Source organism: Lissotriton helveticus, chromosome 7 (assembly GCF_964261635.1).
Source record: "Lissotriton helveticus chromosome 7, aLisHel1.1, whole genome shotgun sequence".
Taxonomy (NCBI): Eukaryota; Metazoa; Chordata; class Amphibia; order Caudata; family Salamandridae; genus Lissotriton; species Lissotriton helveticus.
Genome location: NC_136068.1, coordinates 1,151,075,540 through 1,151,098,006, shown reverse-complemented (window position 1 = coordinate 1,151,098,006; position 22,467 = coordinate 1,151,075,540). Strand labels below are relative to the sequence as shown.

The following is a 22,467-nucleotide window of genomic DNA, read 5'->3' as shown; positions in this document are numbered from 1 at the left end:
CAACCTGAACATCATCTCCTACGCCGACGACACCCAGCTGATCCTCTCCCTGACCAACGACCCCTCCACCGCCAGAGCCAACCTGCACGAAGGGATGAGAAACGTAGCCGAATGGATGACGACCAGCCGCCTGAAACTGAACTCAGACAAGACGGAGGTCCTCATCCTGGGCTCCACGCCCTCCGCCTGGGACGACTCCTGGTGGCCCCCCGCCCTGGGCACCGCACCCAAACCGACGGACCACGCACGCAACCTGGGCTTCATCCTGGACTCCTCCCTCTCCATGACCAGACAAGTCAACGCCGTCTCCTCGTCATGCTTCAACATCCTGCGCATGCTACGTAAGATCTTCCGATGGATCCCCACCGAGACGAGGAAGACGGTCACCCAAGCCCTCGTCACCAGCCGATTGGACTACGGTAACGCCCTCTACGCCGGAACCACTGCCAAACTCCAGAAGAGACTCCAGCGGATCCAGAACGCCTCGGCGAGACTCATCCTCGACATCCCCCGACGCAGCCACATCTCCGGACACCTGAGAGATCTACACTGGCTCCCGGTCAACAAGAGAGTCACCTTCCGGCTCCTCACCCACGCGCACAAAGCCCTACACGACCAAGGCCCGAGCTACCTCAACAACCGGATCAACTTCTACACTCCCAAGCGCCTCCTCAGATCAACCAACCACGCCCTCGCCGCCGTCCCCCGCATTCGAAGAGCGACAACAGGAGGAAGATCCTTCTCCTACCTGGCCGCCAAGACCTGGAACTCACTTCCGACCAATCTTCGCCTGACCCAAGACCACCTCTCCTTCAGGAAGAAGCTCAAGACCTGGCTGTTCGAGCAGTAGCGGCACCCCCCCCCTCCCAGCGCCTTGAGACCCTACGGGTGAGTAGTGCGCTCTACAAATGACCTGATTGATTGATTGATTGACACGTCTTCTTCCTCCTCGTCATCATCAGATGCAACATCAACGTTTTCTTGACTTCCAATTCGGGCTTCCTTGATCGCATCTAGGTGCGCAAACCATTGGACAGTGTGCTGTCTCTCAAGATGACCTCTCTGGCCTCCGGTACCATAGTTGGTACCTGACTTACCACGACTAACTGCAAGCTTACAAAGGGTACAAATGGCGAACTTTTCCCTTTTTGGGCAAACAGTAAAGAAGTCCCAAACTGGGGACTTGAAGTGTCTGTGGGGCCTGGAGGAGGCGGCGATACTGGTGGTGGTGGTCATGCTGCTAATGCCAGATGAAGTGGAGGATCTGGATTGCCCAACTTTTGTACGTTGTGCACTTTCACCGCCACTAATTAAGGTCGAGGTGGATGGAGGTCCCTTCTTGTGAGAAAGAAATATGGAAGCGGTACGAGTTGGTGTACTTAACTCCAATGATTGTGGTGTTTCCACTGCCTCCTCGTCGACAACATCATCATCATCACGCTCAGCAGCTTTTCGGGCTAGGGTCAAAATGTCTGTTTGCTGCATGCCCACTGGGGATGCAGTGACCTTTATGATGACTGGGTCGTCGTTGTCAGAGTCTTCATCAGCAGCAGTATACGCCACTTCTTGTTGAGCCTCATCATCACACTCCATAACTCTGAGACTTTGGACGAGCTTCCTTTTACGCTTAACTACCTTTGTCAGATCATGTGCCTCACTCTCAGACGGCAGTGGTGCTGGTTCCCAATTTTGATCCGTATCATCAGAAGGAGGTGTGCTTGAAGAAGATGTAGACACCACCCTTGATCTCTTCCTTGCTAGGGGTGTGGAAGACAATGAATGATCATCAGGAGGAGTGTCTTCCTCAAATGATACCTCGCCTTATTTGTCGATTTCCTGATGTGCCCCTACTTCGGGAGGAACAACTATTGTGGGCACTTGTGACCCTCCATGCACCTCTGCTTGCGCATCTCCTTGCGCTGCCTCTCCTTCCACATGTACTTGGGCTTGTACTTGCACATGTGGTTTTTGTTGCGGCTGTGGTTGTTCAACACTCGTCAGATGAGTTACAACAACCTGTGTTGATTGAGGGACATTGCTGCTACTTTCTTGCGATGAGCCAACATCACTGGTCGATGGTGATTGAACAACTAGACTAAGTGCCTCTGCAGCACTGAAGGGCTTGGACTTAAGTTGGCGTGGTGGTGGTGTTGGCACTGAGCCCAATGGAGCGGGGGTGCTGCTCCCAGCTTGGTCCCCAGTAGATCCCGCTGCTGCTGCAGGCATACTTTTTTTTTTACTCCCAAAAAAAGGGGCGGCCGGCACACCAGTCTCCTTGGTAACTTGCTTCTTCTGCTCCTTACTGGCAACTTTCTTGCTAGAGGAGCTACGGGTAACTTTTTTTGGGGCCATCTTCTTCAGAACAGCAGGCAGCAGTTGCACGAGTTGCAGAGTTGTCTGTGTCCAGACGTGACGTCGCGTGACGTTATGCTGCACACACACACCGCTGCAGGACTTCTTCCTGGCACTGGTGGTTCTCTAGAGTCTTGTGCACCTAAAAGCAATGGAAGACAGAGGAACATCAGTTCAGTTATACACCCCAAAAAATGGAAAAACACAGAAAAATAAGCACAATCCCATGCCATCCATGATGTTTACATTCAAGACACCACACAGAAAGACTAGGCCCATGCAACACTGAGTCACTACCCCTGGGGATAATGGATGAAAACTAGGCTAAAAATGTGCAGGCCTCAGACACCGCCTCTCTTCAAAATGGCCCCTGCACCCCAAGCACATGTTGCCTGTACCAGCCAGCACTCAAGATGGCCACCACCACCACCCACATGGCCAGTCCACATCAACAGTACACCCCAAAAAAACAGAAAAACACCCAAAAATCACCACAATCCAATGCCATCCAGGATGTTTACATTAAAGAGAGTGAGACCCCACAGGCACACTCAGTCCATGCACCACTACCCCTGGGCAAAAGGCCACACCAGCAGCCCCAAAAAAACGACAAAAACCACAAAAAACAGCACAATTCCAGCCCATCCATGGCCTCAATGGTGTTTAAATTCAAGAAGACACCCCACAGAAAGACTAGGCCCATGCAACACTCACTACCCCTGGGCATAATGGATGCAAAGTAGGCAAAATAAGTGCAGGCCTCAGACACTGCCTCTCTTCAAAATGGCCCCCCCTTACACCCCAAGCCAGTCCACATCAACAGTACACCCCAAAAAAGAGAAAAACACCCACAAATCACCACAATCCAATGCCATCCAGGATGTTTACATTAAAGAGAGTGAGACCACACTATAGGCACACTCAGTCCATGCACCACTACCCCTGGGCAAAAGGCCACACCAGCAGCCCCCAAAAAAAGACAAAAACCACAAAAAACAGCACAATCCCAGCCCATCCATGGCCTCAATGGTGTTTAAATTCAAGAGGACACCCCACAGAAAGACTAGGCCCATGCAACACTCACCACCCCTGGGCAAAGGGCCCCACGAGCAGCCCCAAAAAAATGACAAAAAACAATAAAATCAGCACAATCCCAGCCCATCCATGGCCTCAATGGTGTTTAAATTCAAGAAGACACCCCACAGAAAGACTAGGCCCATGCAACACTCACTACCCCTGGGCATAATGGATGAAAAGTAGGCAAAATAAGTGCAGGCCTCAGACACTGCCTCTCTTCAAAATGGCCCCCCCTTACACCCCAAGCCAGTCCACATCAACAGTACACCCCAAAAAAACAGAAAAACACCCACAAATCACCACAAACCAATGCCATCCAGGATGTTTACATTATAGAGAGTGAGACCACACTACAGGCACACTCAGTCCATGCACCACTACCCCTGGGCAAAAGGCCACACCAGCAGCCACAAAAAAACGACAAAAAACACAAAAAACAGCACAATCCCAGCCCATCCATGGCCTCAATGGTGTTTAAATTCAAGAGGACACCCCACAGAAAGACTAGGCCCATGCAACACTCACCACCCCTGGGCAAAGGGCCCCACCAGCAGCCCCAAAAAAACGACAAAAAACAATAAAATCAGCACAATCCCAGCCCATCCATGGCCTCAATGGTGTTTAAATTCAAGAAGACACCCCTCAGAAAGACTAGGCCCATGCAACACTCACTCCCCTCAGAAAGACTAGGCCCATGCAACACTCACTACCCCTGGGCATAATTGGATGAAAAGTAGGCAAAATAAGTGCAGGCCTCAGACACTGCCTCTCTTCAAAATGGCCCCTTGCACCCCAAGCACATGTTGCCTGTACCAGCCAGCACTCAAGATGGCCACCACCACCACCCACATGGCCAGTCCACATCAACAGTACACCCCCAAAAAACAGAAAAACAGCCAAAAATCACCACAATCCAATGCCATCCATGATGTTTACATTAAAGAGAGTGAGACCACACCACAGGCACACTCAGTCCATGCACCACCACCCCTGGGCAAAAGGCCCCACCAGCAGCCCCAAAAAAACGACAAAAACAACAAAAATAAGCACAATCCCAGCCCATCCATGGCCTCAATGGTGTTTAAATTCAACAAAACAGTTGTATCATGCACCCATAACCAACCCTGGTCCTACTGGATACTGTGGCTACCCACAATATAATTTATTTAATGTTCTGAAAAAGTTCCAAAATTGTAGTTGCAGCAACTGTAATGCCCCAAACAAACTTACCTGTGAAAGTTGATTTCTAATCCAAAAGTGATCCAAAGAAAGTAAAAAAAGCCTCAAATCCAAATATCCAGCAGCACCCACAAAAAGTAATCCTTCCAGCTCCAGATCCAAATGAAAGTGACCAGGAGATGGACAAAGCACTGGGAGGAGCCTGCTGGACAGGAACAGGAAGTTGGAGACTGTGGGGCACTTCCTTCCCTCCCCCCCCAAAAATGGACCCCTTGCAAAAAAAAGGCCATGCAAATGTCAACCTGAGGAGTGATTCTGATCAAAATCATCATTTTCAGAAGGTTTATCCTGTTTGCTGGTGGATTTCTTGTGCAGAATTGCAAAATCTCTATTTCGCGAGTGCGAGATTGTTCCTTTCCGCCGCAACTACGTGTTTGCAATTGCGAACTCTCGCGAGGTGTGCTGTGCAAGGTGGCAAGCCGCGATTACGTATTCGCGGGCGCCAAACTCCCGCGGGATCACGCAGCAAGATCCGAAATGGCGCAGCACTCGCAAAATATGATCGAGAAAAACAACTCGGCAAACGCTTAATGACGGAAAGTGAACGCCGTGAACCACGCCGCGCGCCGCAACCAAGCAAAAAATCCGCCGTGAGCGGATTCACGGATTTTCGACAAATTCGCGAGAGTTCGCGGATTGCGAATTTGCCGAAAATCCGAAAAATCCGCGAGCGGAGCGGATTTTACGCCCATGCTTAGTCACGACCTATAGTCCTGTGACGAACAACGTCAAAAAAATCATTAACAAGAACTGGAGAATCCTTACATCAAATTCCTTAACATGGCCTAAACCCAGGTTTGCCAACAGGAGGAGTCGGAACCTAAAAGACCTCTTGGTCCACACAAGACCACCACCCAAAAAACAAAGGGAGAGGACAGGTTTGTGGACAAACCAGCCTCAATGACAATATTCCCTGGCTAAGCTTAGCCAGATAAAAAAAAACCCTGTGGGCCATTTAGACAATAACTGATGATCACTATTAGAACACACCGATTGGACAGTGGTCCCAGCTTGTTTCCTATAAAACAATCTCCACCAGCATAACACGCATATGGCATAACCATTACAAATGCGACCACATCATTGTCGCTTTTCTCTTCAGAGAATACATCCGGATATGAGTACGGTGATGAATAACCCTATTCCAGCATGACCCCTGATAAAACAATGGTATCTATTACTATGAATGAGTCTGTTTATGACGCTTTTTAAAGCATCCCAAATAACGTCTGCACTAACAAACATTATTGGGCAAAAAGACTCCTTAGTATATCTACCTTTCACAAAACCCTGAACCCAAAATGACCGGGAATATTTCCCTCCCCTTCATAAACAAAACTTCCACTTATTTCAGAGTTTTGAATGTTATACAGTCATTTGTCATTCACACACTTTTTTGCGCAAAATCCGTAGTCTGGTTTGCGAAGAAAGACTCGTTAATATTTCTTCACTCCAGCAGTACACGATCCTAAATAGTCCGAGACATGCCCCACACGTCATATCCGGGCAATGTGAGGCAGAGTCAGCACTTGCTGCGCGAGAGGAATAGAGCCGCAGGTACCATGCAGGATATTCCCGTGGTACCGACTAGGCCGAAACCGCAAGTACCACAAGACTAATCCTTCTTATTTCCCATTATAGCTAGGCACCCCCGCCTTCATATTGTACCCGAAGAAGTGCTAGTTTCACACTTTTGAGGTACGTTTCTACGCAAGCAGCACTCTTCATATTACGATACCACCAACAAAGCCCCAGGTTTTTATTACACGCTGTCAACAACACGCCCCTATATATATATGAAAACGGGATGTTGAATTAGCGATCTACCTGAGGTTTCGTAGTACGCGATATTGTTCGGACATTCCTGTGCCGATACCGCGTTCCAATGTGTGCACTTACACGTAAGAAAACAATGAGTACACATCGCAGCCTGAAGGAGTATACCTCCAGTGAACGCCATGATCACTCATCCGTGACACCCCGCTATTAATAACACACCTACATCACCCATCCTCGATCCGCATTAATCTGCGATAACGTATCAATCCGTTTTTCACTGTTGGTCAACAGTACGCATGCCCCAGTAACACTCAGCATGAGCATGAGAGAGTTGACACATTCCCTCCTTCCGACCACTTAGTCACTTGTTACCGGCTCTACCGATTTACAGACACGTAGTAGCATCCGAGTGCCAGCATGCCATAACGTTCCATTGTGTATGCCGTTTTGATTTTGTTATTTTCTTTTCTGAAACCACTGATCAACCGAACACCCGCTTTCAAAGCATGCCTAATCCTTACTCAGCATGAGCATGAGAGAGTTGAAACTTCCACAGAGTGTTGGTTGCTGTAAAGTATTGCCATTTTTTAGTTGTGACAAAATCAACAGATTGATTTTGTAAATTGTACTATTGTACTCCTTTGTGTGTCTCCTTCCTTACCCCTTTTTTCTCGATCCCTGTGTGTCTCTATTGTTTTTATCTTACAGGTACAGTGTGACCTCCTTACAAGAAACAGGTCTAATTTACCTCTTTCACATTTAGTTTACATTTGTTTCATTTGTAATCTCACCATTTTTTCACTTGCACCATTGGTCCTGAAGAAAGCCTACTAGACCAACAGAGGCGACCAAGGATGAAACATGTCGACCATTTTTATTATCAGTTCTGAGCACGTTTGAATTCCTAATCAATTCAGGAAACGTACATCCCAACAACTTTTAGCCGATTACCCGAATCCAGAATTAATAAAGTTCCCAACTCTGCCTATACGGGTTTTTTATAACCTCTTTTAGAGCACCACCCACTTCACTGTATCACTACTGTTTTTAACCATGGGTAAGAACCTCCTGGTGGAGGCTGCATCAATACTGACCCTATGATTATGCACACACGTGTATGAAAAGTGGGGAGACAACATATACCGCTATGAACACCCAGAAAACACGCGCATGAGGGTCTTTTATTTGTGAGACACCACACACCGCCTGCTTACCCTGGTTACGCAGGACAAGTGGTCCTTCCCCCGTAATTAATAGACATAACCAAAGGAGACTGAATGGATCAGAATATCTCCTCCTCCCCCCTTTTGATTTTTTGTTGGTGCCGACCATGGCCCGAAGGCAGCGGTGACCCAGAAGCTGGCCTCTGTGGGTCCAGAGCAGCTGAATGTCACCACTGGGGTACAAGATCGGAGCGGTGTAGAGAGAGATGTCTTTGCTCGTGAGGTTTGAGCTGGAACTGTCTTTGGGTGAGAAAATCTCCTTGTCAGCGGCCGAAGAATGATGTTCCCCATCAAGATCCTGGTTGTTGAAGAGTACTGGAGTACTTTTGACGCTTTTTCATGACCACTTGAGTAGATGGGCCCAGTGGTCTCAAAGTCTTTTTCGACCAGAAGGACTGTCATGCCAAGGACTTTCATGTCAAAGAGCGGTAAGGTTGCTGAGGCAATTACTTCTTAAACAGTGACTAATCTTTGCTACTTTTATTGTTTTACTGGTTTTAATGTGTGCTTCGCTGGGCTCGTTTGCCTCATTTATCTACCTCGCTGCACGCTGCAATTTATTTTCTGATACTAATCCCGATACCAGTATTTACCCATTGCTATTTTTGTCACTGCTAGGGTTTACGATATGGGGTGTTTTACCTGGGAAGAACAGGGTCCCGGTTTCGGTCCTGTCCCGCCAAGGCTAGTGCTGATTGTGCAGAAGATTTGTTCTTCTGGTCACTGGTTTCTCTCTCACTTGCGGGTGTTGCATGGGCTAGTTTTTCCACTGCACCACCTATTTAGCCTGATGCAGGTGCGCCCGCGCAGCGGACGCATACAGCAGTCACGCCGCCGGCATGCAAATGCAAGCCCGTCTGCGCCTGTCTGTGCCTGGGCCGCGCCCAGCGCCAGAACCCTCGCGCATTTTCACCAAAAAGCAAGGCTCATTATTAATTACTCCGGGGAAGATCTACTTGTCATAAATAAGGCAAACAAAAACTTTATCTGCCCTCTAATAGATGTACACATTGAACCCAGGCAGTGCCACCAATGTAGGATGCACCTGAGCTTTACTAATGTCAAGGTTGCTGTCCACCAGCGTAAACAATCACAATAAGAAACCACAAAGGTATTCTAGGGTATATTGATCAATGCACGGTCACTACCAAAACACAACACAGAATTTTCAGAAATGGTGCGTTCATATAAACTCGACCTGCCATTTGTTAGAGAAACATGGGCGGGTGAATCCTCCGATTCGGACCTTGTCTTAGCAATTCCAGCATGTGATTCTATTGTTAGAGCTGATTGTTAGAGCTGAGAGAGTAAATAAGCGAGGGGAAGGACTAGCAATTATCTTTAGAGAGAGTTTGCAAGTTGCAAGTTTCAGGTTCCACAGCTGGAAGTTCCCCAGACTGTGAAATAATATCCTTTCAGATCACACTAAGCAAAAATGATACACTTAAGGGCCTTCTTTTATATAGTCCTCCAAGAGCAAGAACCACCTTTTTGAAAGCCATTAGCCCTTTTTTAGAATCCAGCATAGCTGTATCTGATATCACATTACTAGGAGATTTCAACTATCACTTAGAAAAACAGGAGGACAATGACACAGCCTTACTAGTCGATACCATGGCTAGTTTTTCCCTGACACAGATCATCGAACATGATACCCATGTCGCAGGGCACAATCTAGATGGTATTTTCATGTCAAATCCATCCTTTAAGGTCACTGAAGTGTTACCCATCCCATGGTCAGACTACTAAGTTATAATGTTTACATAAAGTACGGATCAGCACATCCCGAGACCTCATAACCCTCTGCTTTTAGTTAATACGTCGGGATTGGGGAAATATCAACCCCCTCACCCTCTAATCGTCCCTATTCTGTACAAAGCCAGACCTTGCCACCAACACTAATACTGCTGCTTATAGGCTTTCCACTTGGATTAGGACTGCAGATGATTCTTTAGCTTCAGTGAAGTCCTTCCTCTCCAGGGGGAAAAATCCATCATAACCATGGTTTTCTGACTAACATAAAGCACAAAAACAAATCTGTAGAAGGGTAGAAAGACTATGGAGAGCAAACTACGACCTCATAGAAAAGACAGAATATGCACAAGCACTAGCAGACTATAAGAAATTGATACTGGAAGAAAAAAGAAATTACTTGTCTTCAAAAATCCTACAGGCAAAAAACTCTAGCAAGGAGCTCTTCTCAACAGTTAAGAGATTTGCCAAACTACCAGAACTACCCAGGATAGAAAGCAGTGCTGAATTCTGCAACATACTGGCACAGTCGTTTAGCGATAAAGTAGAGACTGTGTACAAATCCTTTAGGGACTGCGTTGATATCATTCCTGATATCACTACAGCAGCCTCACATCCCACACCTTCCAATCTGCTTCCCTCCTTCCCCCCTACATTAGAACAGCTCACTCAGGTGGTAAAATCCTATAAATCTGGGGCCCCTTCGGACCCTTGTCCTCCTAAATTACTGCACCTTTTAGTGAACAATTAGGTGTAGTATTTAAAAGAGATAATTCGATCAGGCACTTTCCCGGATGCTTGGAAAATAGCATCAATTCTTACACTTTAAAAGAAAAACGAGTCTTGATTCTGCTGATCCAAGCAGCTATCGACCCATCTCCAGACTACCCTTTCCAGCTAAGGTGATGGAGAAAATACTAAATATTCAGCTCACTGCATTCATCTCTTCCAGGGACCTCCTAGATCCCTCACAATATGGGTTCTGAGAGGGACATGGAACTCAGACAGCTCTGCTCATGGCTGCAGAAGAACTAAGAGCAATATTGGACACAGGGGGTAAGGTCGCCCTGATTTTGTTAGATCTATCGGCGACCTTTGACTCAGTAAACCAGAAAATATTAGCCACCATGTTATACGAGCTGGGGGTCAGAGACACCGCTCTTATGTTGTTGACATATTTTCTTTCCAATAGGACCCTTTCAGTAGAATCTGGAACATTTTCATCCAAGCCCTATGTACTTCCCTGCGGTGTGCCACAGGAATCGTCTCTGAGCCCCAGGTATTTTAATGTATATATGACCCCGATGTCCTCAATCACCAGAAAATTTGGCTTCTCAGTGGTCTCAAACGCTGACGACACCCAGTTAGTGGTGTCAGTTTCAAGTAACATTGATGAGACAGCTGATCCCTTTAACAGTTGCATGACGCAGGTAAACCTGTGGATGCAGTCTAACTGCCTAAAATTGAATGGCAGAAAGACAGAGGTCTTACTGCTTGGCTCCAATACATCTTTATGGTCACCTTGATGGTGGCCCTCCAGTCTGGGCGACTTCCCAGCTCCAGTGCAGAAGGTCAAAAACCTATGGCTCATTTTTTAAGACAAGCTGACATTCGAACATCAGATCAATACCCTTACCTCATCCATTTGGTTCATCCTAAAAATGATCAGAAAAGTTCACCCTTTCATCCCGCCAGACTCCCTAAAAACACTGATTACAGCATTAGCCTTGTCCAGGTTGAACTATGGTAATGCCCTGTACATGGGGATCTAATCACAACATCTACAAAGGTTTCAGCATCTACAAAATGCAGCAGCCAGATTACTATTGGATATCCATAGGTTCCAGCCTGTTTCACACAGCCTAAGATCCCTTCACTGGCTCCAAGTGGACAAGAGGATTAAGTTTAAAGCCCAATTCCTAGCCTTCAAAGCACTACATGGTGCCGGGCCTCAATTTTTGAGGACTCATTTTAATTGGTATGTGCCGTCGAGAAGTATAAGGTCTGCACATAGTAAACTCCTACAAACAGCTAGGTTCAAGAAAGCATGCAGGGGCGGAAGAAGCTTTCTGTTAGGGATAGTCAAGACATGGAACCTACTACTGGTCGCTGTAAAGAACAGCCCTTCGCTGCTATACTTTAGGAAGGCGCTAAAAACCTGGCTCTTCACCAACTAACATGTTCAGGACAACCACATTGGCAACCTTATCTGGGCCACCTGACCTCAGTGCCTAGCCGCCCCGGGCATTTGTGCGCTTTATAAATAAATAAATCAAATCAATCAAATCAAATCATGTTTCGCAGGAGGCCTCGTCATGCTCTGGTGAGAGGCAAAGATCACAGACCTGAAGGAGGTTGGCCCAGGGTTATTATGCACAACACCAAGGGTAGTATAGAAAGGGCACCTGTTCAATCAGAGACAAGGTATGGTGAGGGCACACTGACGGAAGGGAAAGAGTTCCCAACATGCGATGCCCCGGTGGGGGCCAATGTAGACCAGAGAATTCCCAGGCAAAACTATGGAGCTGACCTGACATGAAAGAAACGGAATTCTTCAGTCGACTTCCGCCCCTGCTGGGGCTTCCCCTGTCTGAGCCCCTTTCCCTTCCGTTAATCAAATTTAATTCTGACTGAGGGAGAGGAACTGCAAGGACCAAAAAGAACACTGCTATGGCGTTGATATGGACCATGGAAGCACATATCCGAACCTGATGGCAGAAACAAAACAATCTAACAATACAGCGTATGACCATGGACATTGCAAGCAAGATTCACAGTACCTCATGACTCAAGAAGAATTCTTTGAAGAAAAACAACTTTTAGTTTGGAGCCCAATACTAGATGGCAGGAGTATGTAGAACATATTTATCTAAAGCTACACATGCCTCAAACATACAGTTTCCCTCTGAAACTATAGATTTAAACCAAAGGATATAAAATCCATCCAGCAGTGGCAGAGGCACAAGCCGGCAACATGCATGGCTCTCATCCTATCATAAAAGATAGCCTGAGGTCATGAGAATAATCAAATAGTATTATAGATGCAATGAACAAAAGATGCAGTAACTCCCTTCCATAATTAATTTAAACAAGAGGCACTGATGCCCCTCCAGAGGTGTCTTAGGTGTGACCAATGCAAGACACAGAATCCCATAAACTTCACACAATAGACTTAACTCAGATGCTATAAAGTCCATATAGGAAGGCTTAGGATTAAACAGGGAAAGCTGATGGTTCCCTAAACCTAGGACATGGGATTTAACCCATAGGCTGTGAGGTCCACCCAGGCGTAACACAGTAACAAACTGAAGGCTTAGCTTCTGGTAAACCTGGAAAACATTTAGCCGACAATATAAAATCTACTTGGGGTGATGTAAGAGTTGACAAGAGAAGACATAGCTTCCCAAAAACCCAGCACAATTGATATAAACACCACTTATAAAGCCCACTCAGTAGCATTACATGCCCAGCTGAGGGGTCATCTAGTTTTAAGAGTATAGTGCACAGGTTAGAGATAATAGTTGAAGAATGGATATGTTAGTGAATTAAGAGCATGAGGGTTGGCGGAAAAGGTTCTGGGTGCAATATGGTGATAGGCTATGGGAAGTGAATGGTCAATGGCAAAGAAGTCGAGGTTTGTAAGGCAACTCAAGACTACATTTGAGATTATTAGAATGGGGCAGGGTCTTTCCGCTGAGAACCTGCATAAACAGGGTCAAACAAGAAAGGTACATAGTAAGTTCCTCTTAACTTTTACTGAACTGCTGGGTTAGATGTTCAAGAGGAAGGTTTATGAGGATCTGGGTGAAACTGGATCAGTCAAAGTTTGTTTTAATGGAAGGTCGCATAACCTGATTTGAAAAAAAAGGAAGCCCTCAAGTTAGTGACCAAGGATCAATGGAAGGAGATGCTCCAACTAAACCGTATATGCTGTAGCAATGCAGCTATTATATTTGTTACTGACAAACAAATCCCCAAAACCTCTGAATGCTCTCAATTGTGGCAGGTGAGATTGGAGGATGTGGTAGAGGAATCAGGCATAAAACAACAATCCAACACTACAAATAAAGCAACAGGAGGCCAGTTTACCCAGATGTACAGCAAAGGAAGCCCGGCTGAAACAATTAGAGATAACCTGTTGCAATCTCGACCTGTGTTGACATTAACATGCACTAACTGAAGTACCTTGTTCCTTAAATCTCACTGCACCACAGTAAGACTGCTACTGAGAAAAGTAGAAAAGGGGCAGATTAGGCTAGTTTAGTAGGACAAGAAAGGAGGAGTAAATAGTGTTATCCAGGAATTGTTACAGATGACCAGGAAACCCGTCACAAATAATTGAAGGACTGGGGAAAGTGATGCACCAGCATCAACATGTTTTACTTAATGACAGGAAGCACAGGAATTGTATTTAGACACCTGTCTGAACGACGAATATTTTCTGAAATACTTTTGGGGGGCGAAAGCTCACTCGAAAGAGCGGTCAGGTGATATTTATTCAACAGGCAGCACATTAACTTACTAGGATGTATAGCAAGCAAAGCACTGCAGAGTGTAATATAGGCCAACAGCAGCTGCAAATAATACCTCGGTGCTTTCAGTAACAGGAATATAACCAAACTCTACTATAATATAGACTACAGAAGGATAACTGATCAGTATAGAAGGTGCAATTGAGAGCATTAGGGAATGGCTCATTTGGTTTTGTGTTTGTCTTATGCCTCTGTGGCAAACATTGATACTTCAACAAATGAGCATGAAAGGATTCTGACGTACCCCATAAAGGGAGGGAAGAGACATGCACCGACAATTAAACATTGCACAAGTATCCCCCCATCAGAACCATACATAGTTTCCGCTAACAAAAGCAAATCTGAAATGTTCTCAGTGGGGGCTGAAGAGAAACAAGATGGTGCTCTGCACTCAAAACTACATGGGATGTTAACTAAAAAACATCCAGTGTGCCACTTTACTTATGGCTTCCAGCAAGAGATCTTAGCGGAGCCTCATACAAGCCCTATGAAGATCCGTGGGTGAATGAGTGTTGACCCAAATATGAGCCTGTAAATAAATTACTGTTTTCTCATTTTCTTTAAATCTGGTACTTGATCTCTGAACAGAGCCAAATCCCAAGAGCTTCTTTGGGATTAGAAAAAGGTTTCTGTCCTTGAGCTACTTTAACTGGTACTTTGGTCAACTTTAAATATGCAGAAAGGGTTTGTGCAGTTGCATAACATACAGTTGTGCGGATGTTTTCCCCTCCTGCATCTACAAATCTATAAAGCTAAGGCTGCACGAGTAGCTTTGAAAAGTTCAACGTGGCCGACAAAAAACTTAATTAGTCAGCTTTGATTAGTAAAATGTCAGAAACTGCAAATTTGCAGTGTATAGGAAATTGAGTGGGGTACATTGAATGGAAAGATTGGCTTTGGATCTAGTATATTGTGTATACATAGCTTATCTGATTAAATATACCTTGTCTGAATCTAAAGAATAGTGCTTAGCCGGAGGAAACAAACTTTGCTGGTTCGTCTCCTGCCGGTCACACCTAATCTCTTCTTTTCATTCCTAACTTTACTAGTGACAGAGGAGGTAAAATGAAGGGGATCAAAAGGGAACCCACTCAGCAATGCGGAGGGAAATATACACCAATCCAGGCCTCGCATTGTGGTAAAAGCTCCCAGTTGCTTTGAAAAGATGACTTTGCCACAAACGTTGATCCAAATCCGGCATGGGAGGTAGGGTGGATGGAAGCTTGTAGGTGGAAATTATCCTTTATCTTTGGAGTAACTGGAGCAGGCCCAGCCTTAGGAGAGTTTGCTTGAGAGAGGAGATGTGTAGCTACAGCTAAAAGGGTCTCTGGAATATTTTTTACCACAATCTCGACAGAATTGGAACTAAACCGCTTTGAAGAAAATCATGGAAACGTTAGTTTTATTTGCTCAGAGGCAATCACAGAGTAGTCTCAGTGTTCAGCTCAAGCTACCAAAGACCAACAGAGGTTCACCTTTAAAACTTGTTTGCCAATGTTTTTGCTTCCACTTCGGCACTGTGGGAGCTCAGCCAAAGACCATATCAAGAATGTAGCCTCTATCTGACATAGCCTGTAGTGGAGTTTCCAACAGAAAAGTAGCCAAAATAACCAGATACTGACATCTTATGTGTGAACAGTATTACAAACTCCACAGCGACTGGACACAGGTAATTTTAGAATAGCAGAGGGCGCTTGCCAAGGGGCACCAGTTTCAAATATTCTTTCCTTATCATCAGTCAGTCTTATTCCTGGTCAATGTAACATTTTTAAAATGAATTTCATTTTTGAGTATGTTTCCGACATGTCTAACTGACACTTAGTAATGTGATGACAGGTATAGAGATGTCCAATGTAGGCAAATCCAAGACCTTTAATAACAGCCAAAGCCAAAAGTGCAACACTTTGGGTCTACAAACATGGTATTGACGTAAACAGATCATGTACTCACTGTTTAAAAGAAAAAAGAGTCAAATATGTGGGTACGTATTCTTCTAGCTTACAAATGCCAATCATCCATCCGCATCACAGTGATGGTCACCTGTCGTATTTAGTAGGGGTCCTACTTATCCTGCTTTGAGGAGCATTATCATATGTTATTTTAATTTCTGCACATTATAACATAGGTCACCTCATTCCTGAAATTGCATTGCTTGCACTACTGTTACCTGTTTGTTCAATAGCTTGGTCTCCCTCCAATTTTAAGAAAACATCTTCCAAAGTTGTCATGGAAACCCCATATGTTGTAATGTCCTGGCCTGTACGAATGTCGAGATCAGAAAATAGGTCTGCAAGAAAGAAAATGAGTCTTTAAATGAAAATGACAGATCGAATATCAGAATTAGTCCTTAAAAAAGTCCTTTATCATGAGTAACTTACCAAACATATATATTTATATCTTTATAAACGTCTATAAAACATGAAATTGGTCCTGAAGCATGCAAGTTCTTCTTTAAACAGAGAAAAGTAACTGTATTAAAACACACGTAAATGTTACTCGCAATGATTGAACTATGTCTAACAAATAACATCTATTTTAATAAAGAACTCTTTAAACGACAATGTGGGACTGCCATGGGCATTTCTTTATCTCCTGATTACGCTACCATCACAATGGGATGGTGGGAGAAAACAGTAGCACGGAGTGCGGACAATCAGGAAGATTCGAAAAAAATAATTTTGTGGGTCCGCTATATCGACGACCTGTTTTTAATCTGGAATGGCAAAGAACTGGAATTTGAAGAATACTTTTGAAAAATAAATGAGAATCAAATTGGTTTGTCTTTTACCTGCACCATAAGCAAAAAAAAGAGACAGCCTTCCTAGACACCTTAATCTGCATCGAAGATGACAAAATACATTCCACACTCTTCAGAAAAAAGAAAGCTACAAACAGAATTCAACATGGGACAAGATTTCACCCCAAACCACTAATAGATAGCATCCCCTATGGGGAGTTTTTGCAGATGAAACTGAACTGTTCCAAAACACACGATGCAGAAGACAAAATCAAAGAAACCATGGATAGACTTAAAGCAAGAGGATACAGAGAGACCACACTAAATAAATGTAAAAAAGAATTAAAAAAAAGGCCCAGATAGGAAACGTTGATTCCGAAAAAATAAAATGAAACAAACAGAGAAACAGAAAGCACCAAGATTTGTAACGACATACAGCAAGGAAAGTGGAAAGATTATAGGGAAATAAAAAAAGTATTGGTACCTAATTGCAGGCGACCCAGATATAGGACAACTATTGGGGTAAAACCAGTGGTGACAGACAAGAAAACCAAATCCCTAAAAGATCTATTGGTCAAAAGCCATTTTCAGTAAAACAAGGAACAAACTGCCTGATTGAACAACAAAAAGGCTTCTAAAAGTATAATTCATGCAAAGCATTTAAAATCGGAAGAAACATGCGAACAATCACGGAACCTAATGGGAACTTCATAAGTCTCCATTAAAGGATCACCTGTACAACACAATTTGCAATTTATATCACTCAATGTAATTGCGGATTGAAATATATTGGAAGTACGATTTGCATGCTGAAAAAATGCATCTTATAACATATCTGAGCAGTAAAAAACCGAGATATGATGTACGCCACCGCCAAACATATGGCACAATGCCAGAATGGAGATTGGAAGGCGATAAGTTATTATGGCATCCATGCAATAACATCTGATGAGCATTAGGGGGACAGGATACGAAAACTACGTCAAATGGAATCTCGTTACATCATCATACTCAGAACAAAGACCCCAAGGGGGAGTAACAATGATGAGGAACTTTTTGTACATCTAGAGTAAAAAACTTTGACAGAGAATATCACTGTGATAACTGAAATAAGAACTTCCTGTATAATTAGCATGAGAAATGCATACAGAAACTGTGGTAATTATTTGTCTACGATATTGTAACTGGGCACTACACCCTGATTAAGGAACATTGAGAAATACCTTTACAAAATATGTACTACACTGAAAAAAGATATATAAGGGTATTATAACCAGAGGGTACTATAACATCATGTAACCAAATAACTCACAATGGAATTGGTAGGCTGCATGATACTATATTGAGCTACTTTTTGGTAAAGCACGAATCCCATTATGAAAATGTAATGACAATAGTGGAAATCCTTGTCTGTACATAGTGTGAATAAAGTTTACAATTTGAATGGCACTACGAGGCCCATAATGCCACATTAAGGCTACATGGGTATATAGAGTGCAAGAGAGAAAGGACTCACCAACCATGAATAAAGCTGTGGGGGGGCTGAACTGCGTTGGTTTAGTGTTGCCAAAATAAATTCTTTGAACTCAACTCTAGAGTGCAGCATCCTGTATAGTGCGCATATATACATATAAATATATATTACCTACTGGCGGTCGCCAGTAGGTAGATATAGTTAGGACCGAGTTTCCATAGGAAATCCGCAACATTCTATTGCGTATAACTTTGGCGCCGGTTGATGAATCTTCGCGAATTTGTCAAAGAAGATGGCCCGCTCCTTCCCTGAAAGTTTGGGGGGGATTTGTCAAGTGGGCGATATCTAAGCACAGATTTTAGAAGTCTGTACAGTAAGCGTACCTTCCTGAGCACGAGCTGCATGCTGATTGGTGGTCAGTTGTCTGTCAACACTCCAAACCAGGAAGTGTTGGCAGCCATCTTGTGCCTGGTAGAACCGAGGCACAAGAAAACAGAAAAAGAAACGAAAAAAATGCAAAAAGGGGACAGGGTAGAAATACCCTGACCCCCTAGACCTGCTTAGGGGGTCCCACAAGGACCCCCAAGGCCCCCCCAATTTTTTTTTTGTTGAAAGAATCACGGGGTACGCGTACCTTGCCGATACCCCCCCAAAAAATAAGGCACCACTCTGTAAACAAGCCCCCTGGCGCATTTGCAGAGGGGGAAATAATTCCCCTTGAATACTGGGGGTCCCTGGGGGCCAAGTAGCCCACCAGGAACCTCCAATATGCACCAGGGGGCTGCCTTGCAGAGACGTGTAAAGAGGCCACACCCCTTTTTACACCTCTCTGCAACACAGCCCCCTCGCGCGTTTGCAGAGGGTGAACTAATTCCCCTTGCATACTGGTGGTCCCTGGGGGGCAACTAGCCCACCAGCAACTTCCAGTATGCGCCGGGGGACTGCGTTGCAGAGAGGTGTAATGAGGCCATGCCCCTTTTTACACCTCTCAGCAAGGCAGCCCCCTGGAGTGTTTGCAGAGGGGGAACTAATTCCCCTTGCATACTGGGGGTCCCTGGGGGCCAACTAGCCCACCAGGAACCTCCAGTATGCGCCAGGGGGCTGCGTTGCAGAGAGGTGTTCTGAGGCCACGCCCCTTTTTACACCTCTCTGCAACGCAGCCCCCTGGCGCATTTGTAGAGGGGGAACTAATTCCCCTTGCACCACTCTGCAAACGCGATTCCTTAAGGGCATTTTGCTATTTTTTTTTGCTACATACATTGCATTTAAGGAATCGTAAAATTTGCGATTCCTTAAATGCAATTGCAAAATAAGGAATTGCAAATTTAGCGATTCCTTATTTTGCACCAGATTTTGCTTAATACATATCATTTAGCAAATTTGCATTCGCAAAGGCCGAAATTCTGCGAATTTGTATTGAAAGAGAAACAGCAGTTTGAGTTAATCACTAAAGATAAACTTCCACACTTTCATTGCCATATTAAGAGTTTCTAGGACACTCTGCCACATGATCTTCTTCCAACAAAAACATTATTTTAAGGAAATTCTATAACCAAACTTTCACCTTCAGATTTTCTATTTGAAGTAATTCCCCTTGAATACGGGGGTCCCTGGGGGCCAACTAGCCCACCAGGTACCTCCAGTAAGCGCCACAGAGCTGCTTTGCAGAGTGTTGTAAAAAGGGGTGTGGCCTCATTACACCTCTCTGCAATGCAGCCCACTGACGCATACTGGAGGTTCCTGGTGGGCTATTTGGCCCCCAGGAACACCCAATATGCAAGGGGAATTAGTTCCCCCTCTGCAAACGCGCCAGGGGGCTGCCTTGCAGCGAGGTGTAAAAAGGGGCGTGGCCTCATTACACCTCTCTGCAAAGCAGCCCCCTGGCGCATAATGGAGGTTCCTGATGGGCTAGTTGCCCACCAGGGACCACAAGTATGCAAGGGGAATTAGTTCCCCTCTGCAAACGCGCCAGGGGGCTGCGTTGCAGAGAGGTGTAGAAAGGGGTGTGGCCTCAATACACCTCTCTGCAACACAGCTCCCTGACACATACTGGAGGATCATGGTGTGCTAGTTGGCCCCCAGGGACCCCCAGTATGCAAGGGGAATTAGTTTCCCCTCTGCAAACGCGCCAGGGGGCTGCGTTGCAGAGAGGTGTAATGAGGCAATGCCCCTTTTTACACCTCTCTGCAACGCAGCCCCCTGGCGCATACTGGAGATTCCTGGTGGGCTATTTGGCCCCCAGGGACCCCCAGTATGCAAGGGGACTTAATCCCCCAACTTAGAATGTGCTACGGGGCGCGTTTGCACAGTGGTGAAGGTAGGGGGCAGGGCTTGAGGTGATATGTGTGCAAACATGCCCTGTGGCACGTTTTAAGTTGGGGAATTAATTCCTCTTCAATCCATAGGTCCCCTTGGGGCCAATTAGTCCAACAGGTACCTCCAGTAAGCGCCACGGAGCTGCATTGCAAAGTGTTGTGAAAAGGGGGCGTGCCCTCTGAACACCTCTCTGCAACGCAGCTCCCTGGCGCATACTGGAGGTACCTGGTGGGCTAGTTTGCTCACAGGGTACCTCAGGATTGAAGAGGAATTAATTCCCCAACCTAAAATGCGCCACAGGGCGTGTTTGCACACATGTCACCTCAGGCCCCGCCCCCTTCCTTCACTATTGAGCTCAATATTCCTCTAAAATCAGCGGAATTATGAATTCCGATTTACTCACCTGTTATCACGAGAGACGTCAGTGCAGCATCTTTGAGCCCAGTACAGACCCTGAAAAGTAAATCTAAGAGTACTTACCAGTAAAGTGTATTTCCTTCCATAGGAATCTATTGTGTGGTTTTCACCAGAACAGTTTCTAAGTGTCTATTTTTGAAACATACAAATATTCCTGTAAAATCAGCCGAACTACGAATTCCGATTTACTCACCTGTTATCAGGAGAGACCTTAGTGCTGCATTTTTCAGCCCCCTACTGATCCTGAAAAGTAATTCTAACAATACTTACAGTAACTTGAATTCCCTTCCATAGGCTAACATTGACTTGTTTCACTTGGAATTTTTTTTAAGTGTGGAGTTTTGGAACTTTAAAATATTCCTCTAGAATCAGCCGAACTCTGAATTCTGATTTACTCACCTGTTATCAGGAGAGACCTCAGTGCTGCATCTTTGAGCCCAGTACTGATCCTGAAAAGTAATTCTAACCATACTTACCAGTAACTTGAATTTCCTACCATAGGAATCCATTATCTGGTTTTCAACAGAAATGTTTCTGTCTATTTTCACAAACAAAAAATATTTTTTTTAAAACGCCTGTATGACTTAAACACATTCTTTCAACTGTTTACAGGAGATGCACCAGTGCTGGAACCAGGATCCACGACTGAGTAAGAAAAAGTAATGATAACACTACTTACCTGCTAAGTGAATTTCCTCCCGTAGGATAACATTGGTGATTCTATGTGAAAAAAATTCTGTCAACTTTTAAAATACAATAATATTCCTTAAAAATCACTACTGTAACTAAAACAGTTTTACTCAACCGTTTACAGGAGGTGTCCGAGGACTGAATTTACGATCCAGTCCTGTGGTTAGAAAAGTAATCCATAAAGTAACTAATTGCATTTAACTAGAAAAACACATTGAGGCCAATGTTGCTCTGTGTTTGAAATTGTGTTGCCCATTGCAACAACTGTATCTACTGTACTTAAAAGTCTATTGCCTATTTGCAAAGTATTTAAACTAAAGTAATTCATTCTGAGAAAGTATATTTTGTAATGTAATGTATAATGTAATTACAATGTAATTAAAAAAATAAAATATCTAAAAATAAATAGTTTAAAAAATATAGTAAATCAGTATAAAAAAATATAACAATTAATACATTTAAAAAATGTCATTTACAAAACCTTCGAAATTCACTGAAAAAACCAAAGGTTTCAGGCCTGACATAGTTAGGAATTAGCATTTAAAAAACCTTAGAAATTCACTGAAAAAACTGTAGGTTTTAGGGGTGTTATAGTTAGCTGGACATTTCACTTGTACAAAACCATTGAAATTTCTCCCATATAGTTAGTTGTACTAACTGTATCTCGCGCGCCCACAATCTACTGCTGATGATGTCACATATTACATCATTCAAGACATGGTCAGTGACATCACTGATGACATCTCAAATGACATCACTGATGACATCATCCACGTGGCGATACACCTCATCATACACTAGTATAATCTTTCATCACTCACTGTAAAATACAGAGTACCTTATTTGAATCCATTGACACACCAATACAAGTTTCTAAAA

At 44.5% G+C, this 22,467-nt stretch overlaps 1 protein-coding gene across 1 annotated transcript in view; it reads right to left on the bottom strand.

The window, feature by feature from the left end:
- LOC144770056 (ABC-type organic anion transporter ABCA8-like) overlaps nt 1–22,467 on the bottom strand; it is a 2,854,033-nt gene that overhangs the window by 1,567,724 nt on the left and 1,263,842 nt on the right. Inside the window, exon 18 of the mRNA XM_078654287.1 lies at nt 16,122–16,241. Coding sequence (XP_078510413.1) covers nt 16,122–16,241 — 120 coding nt within the window. The remainder of the gene's footprint in view (nt 1–16,121; nt 16,242–22,467) is intronic.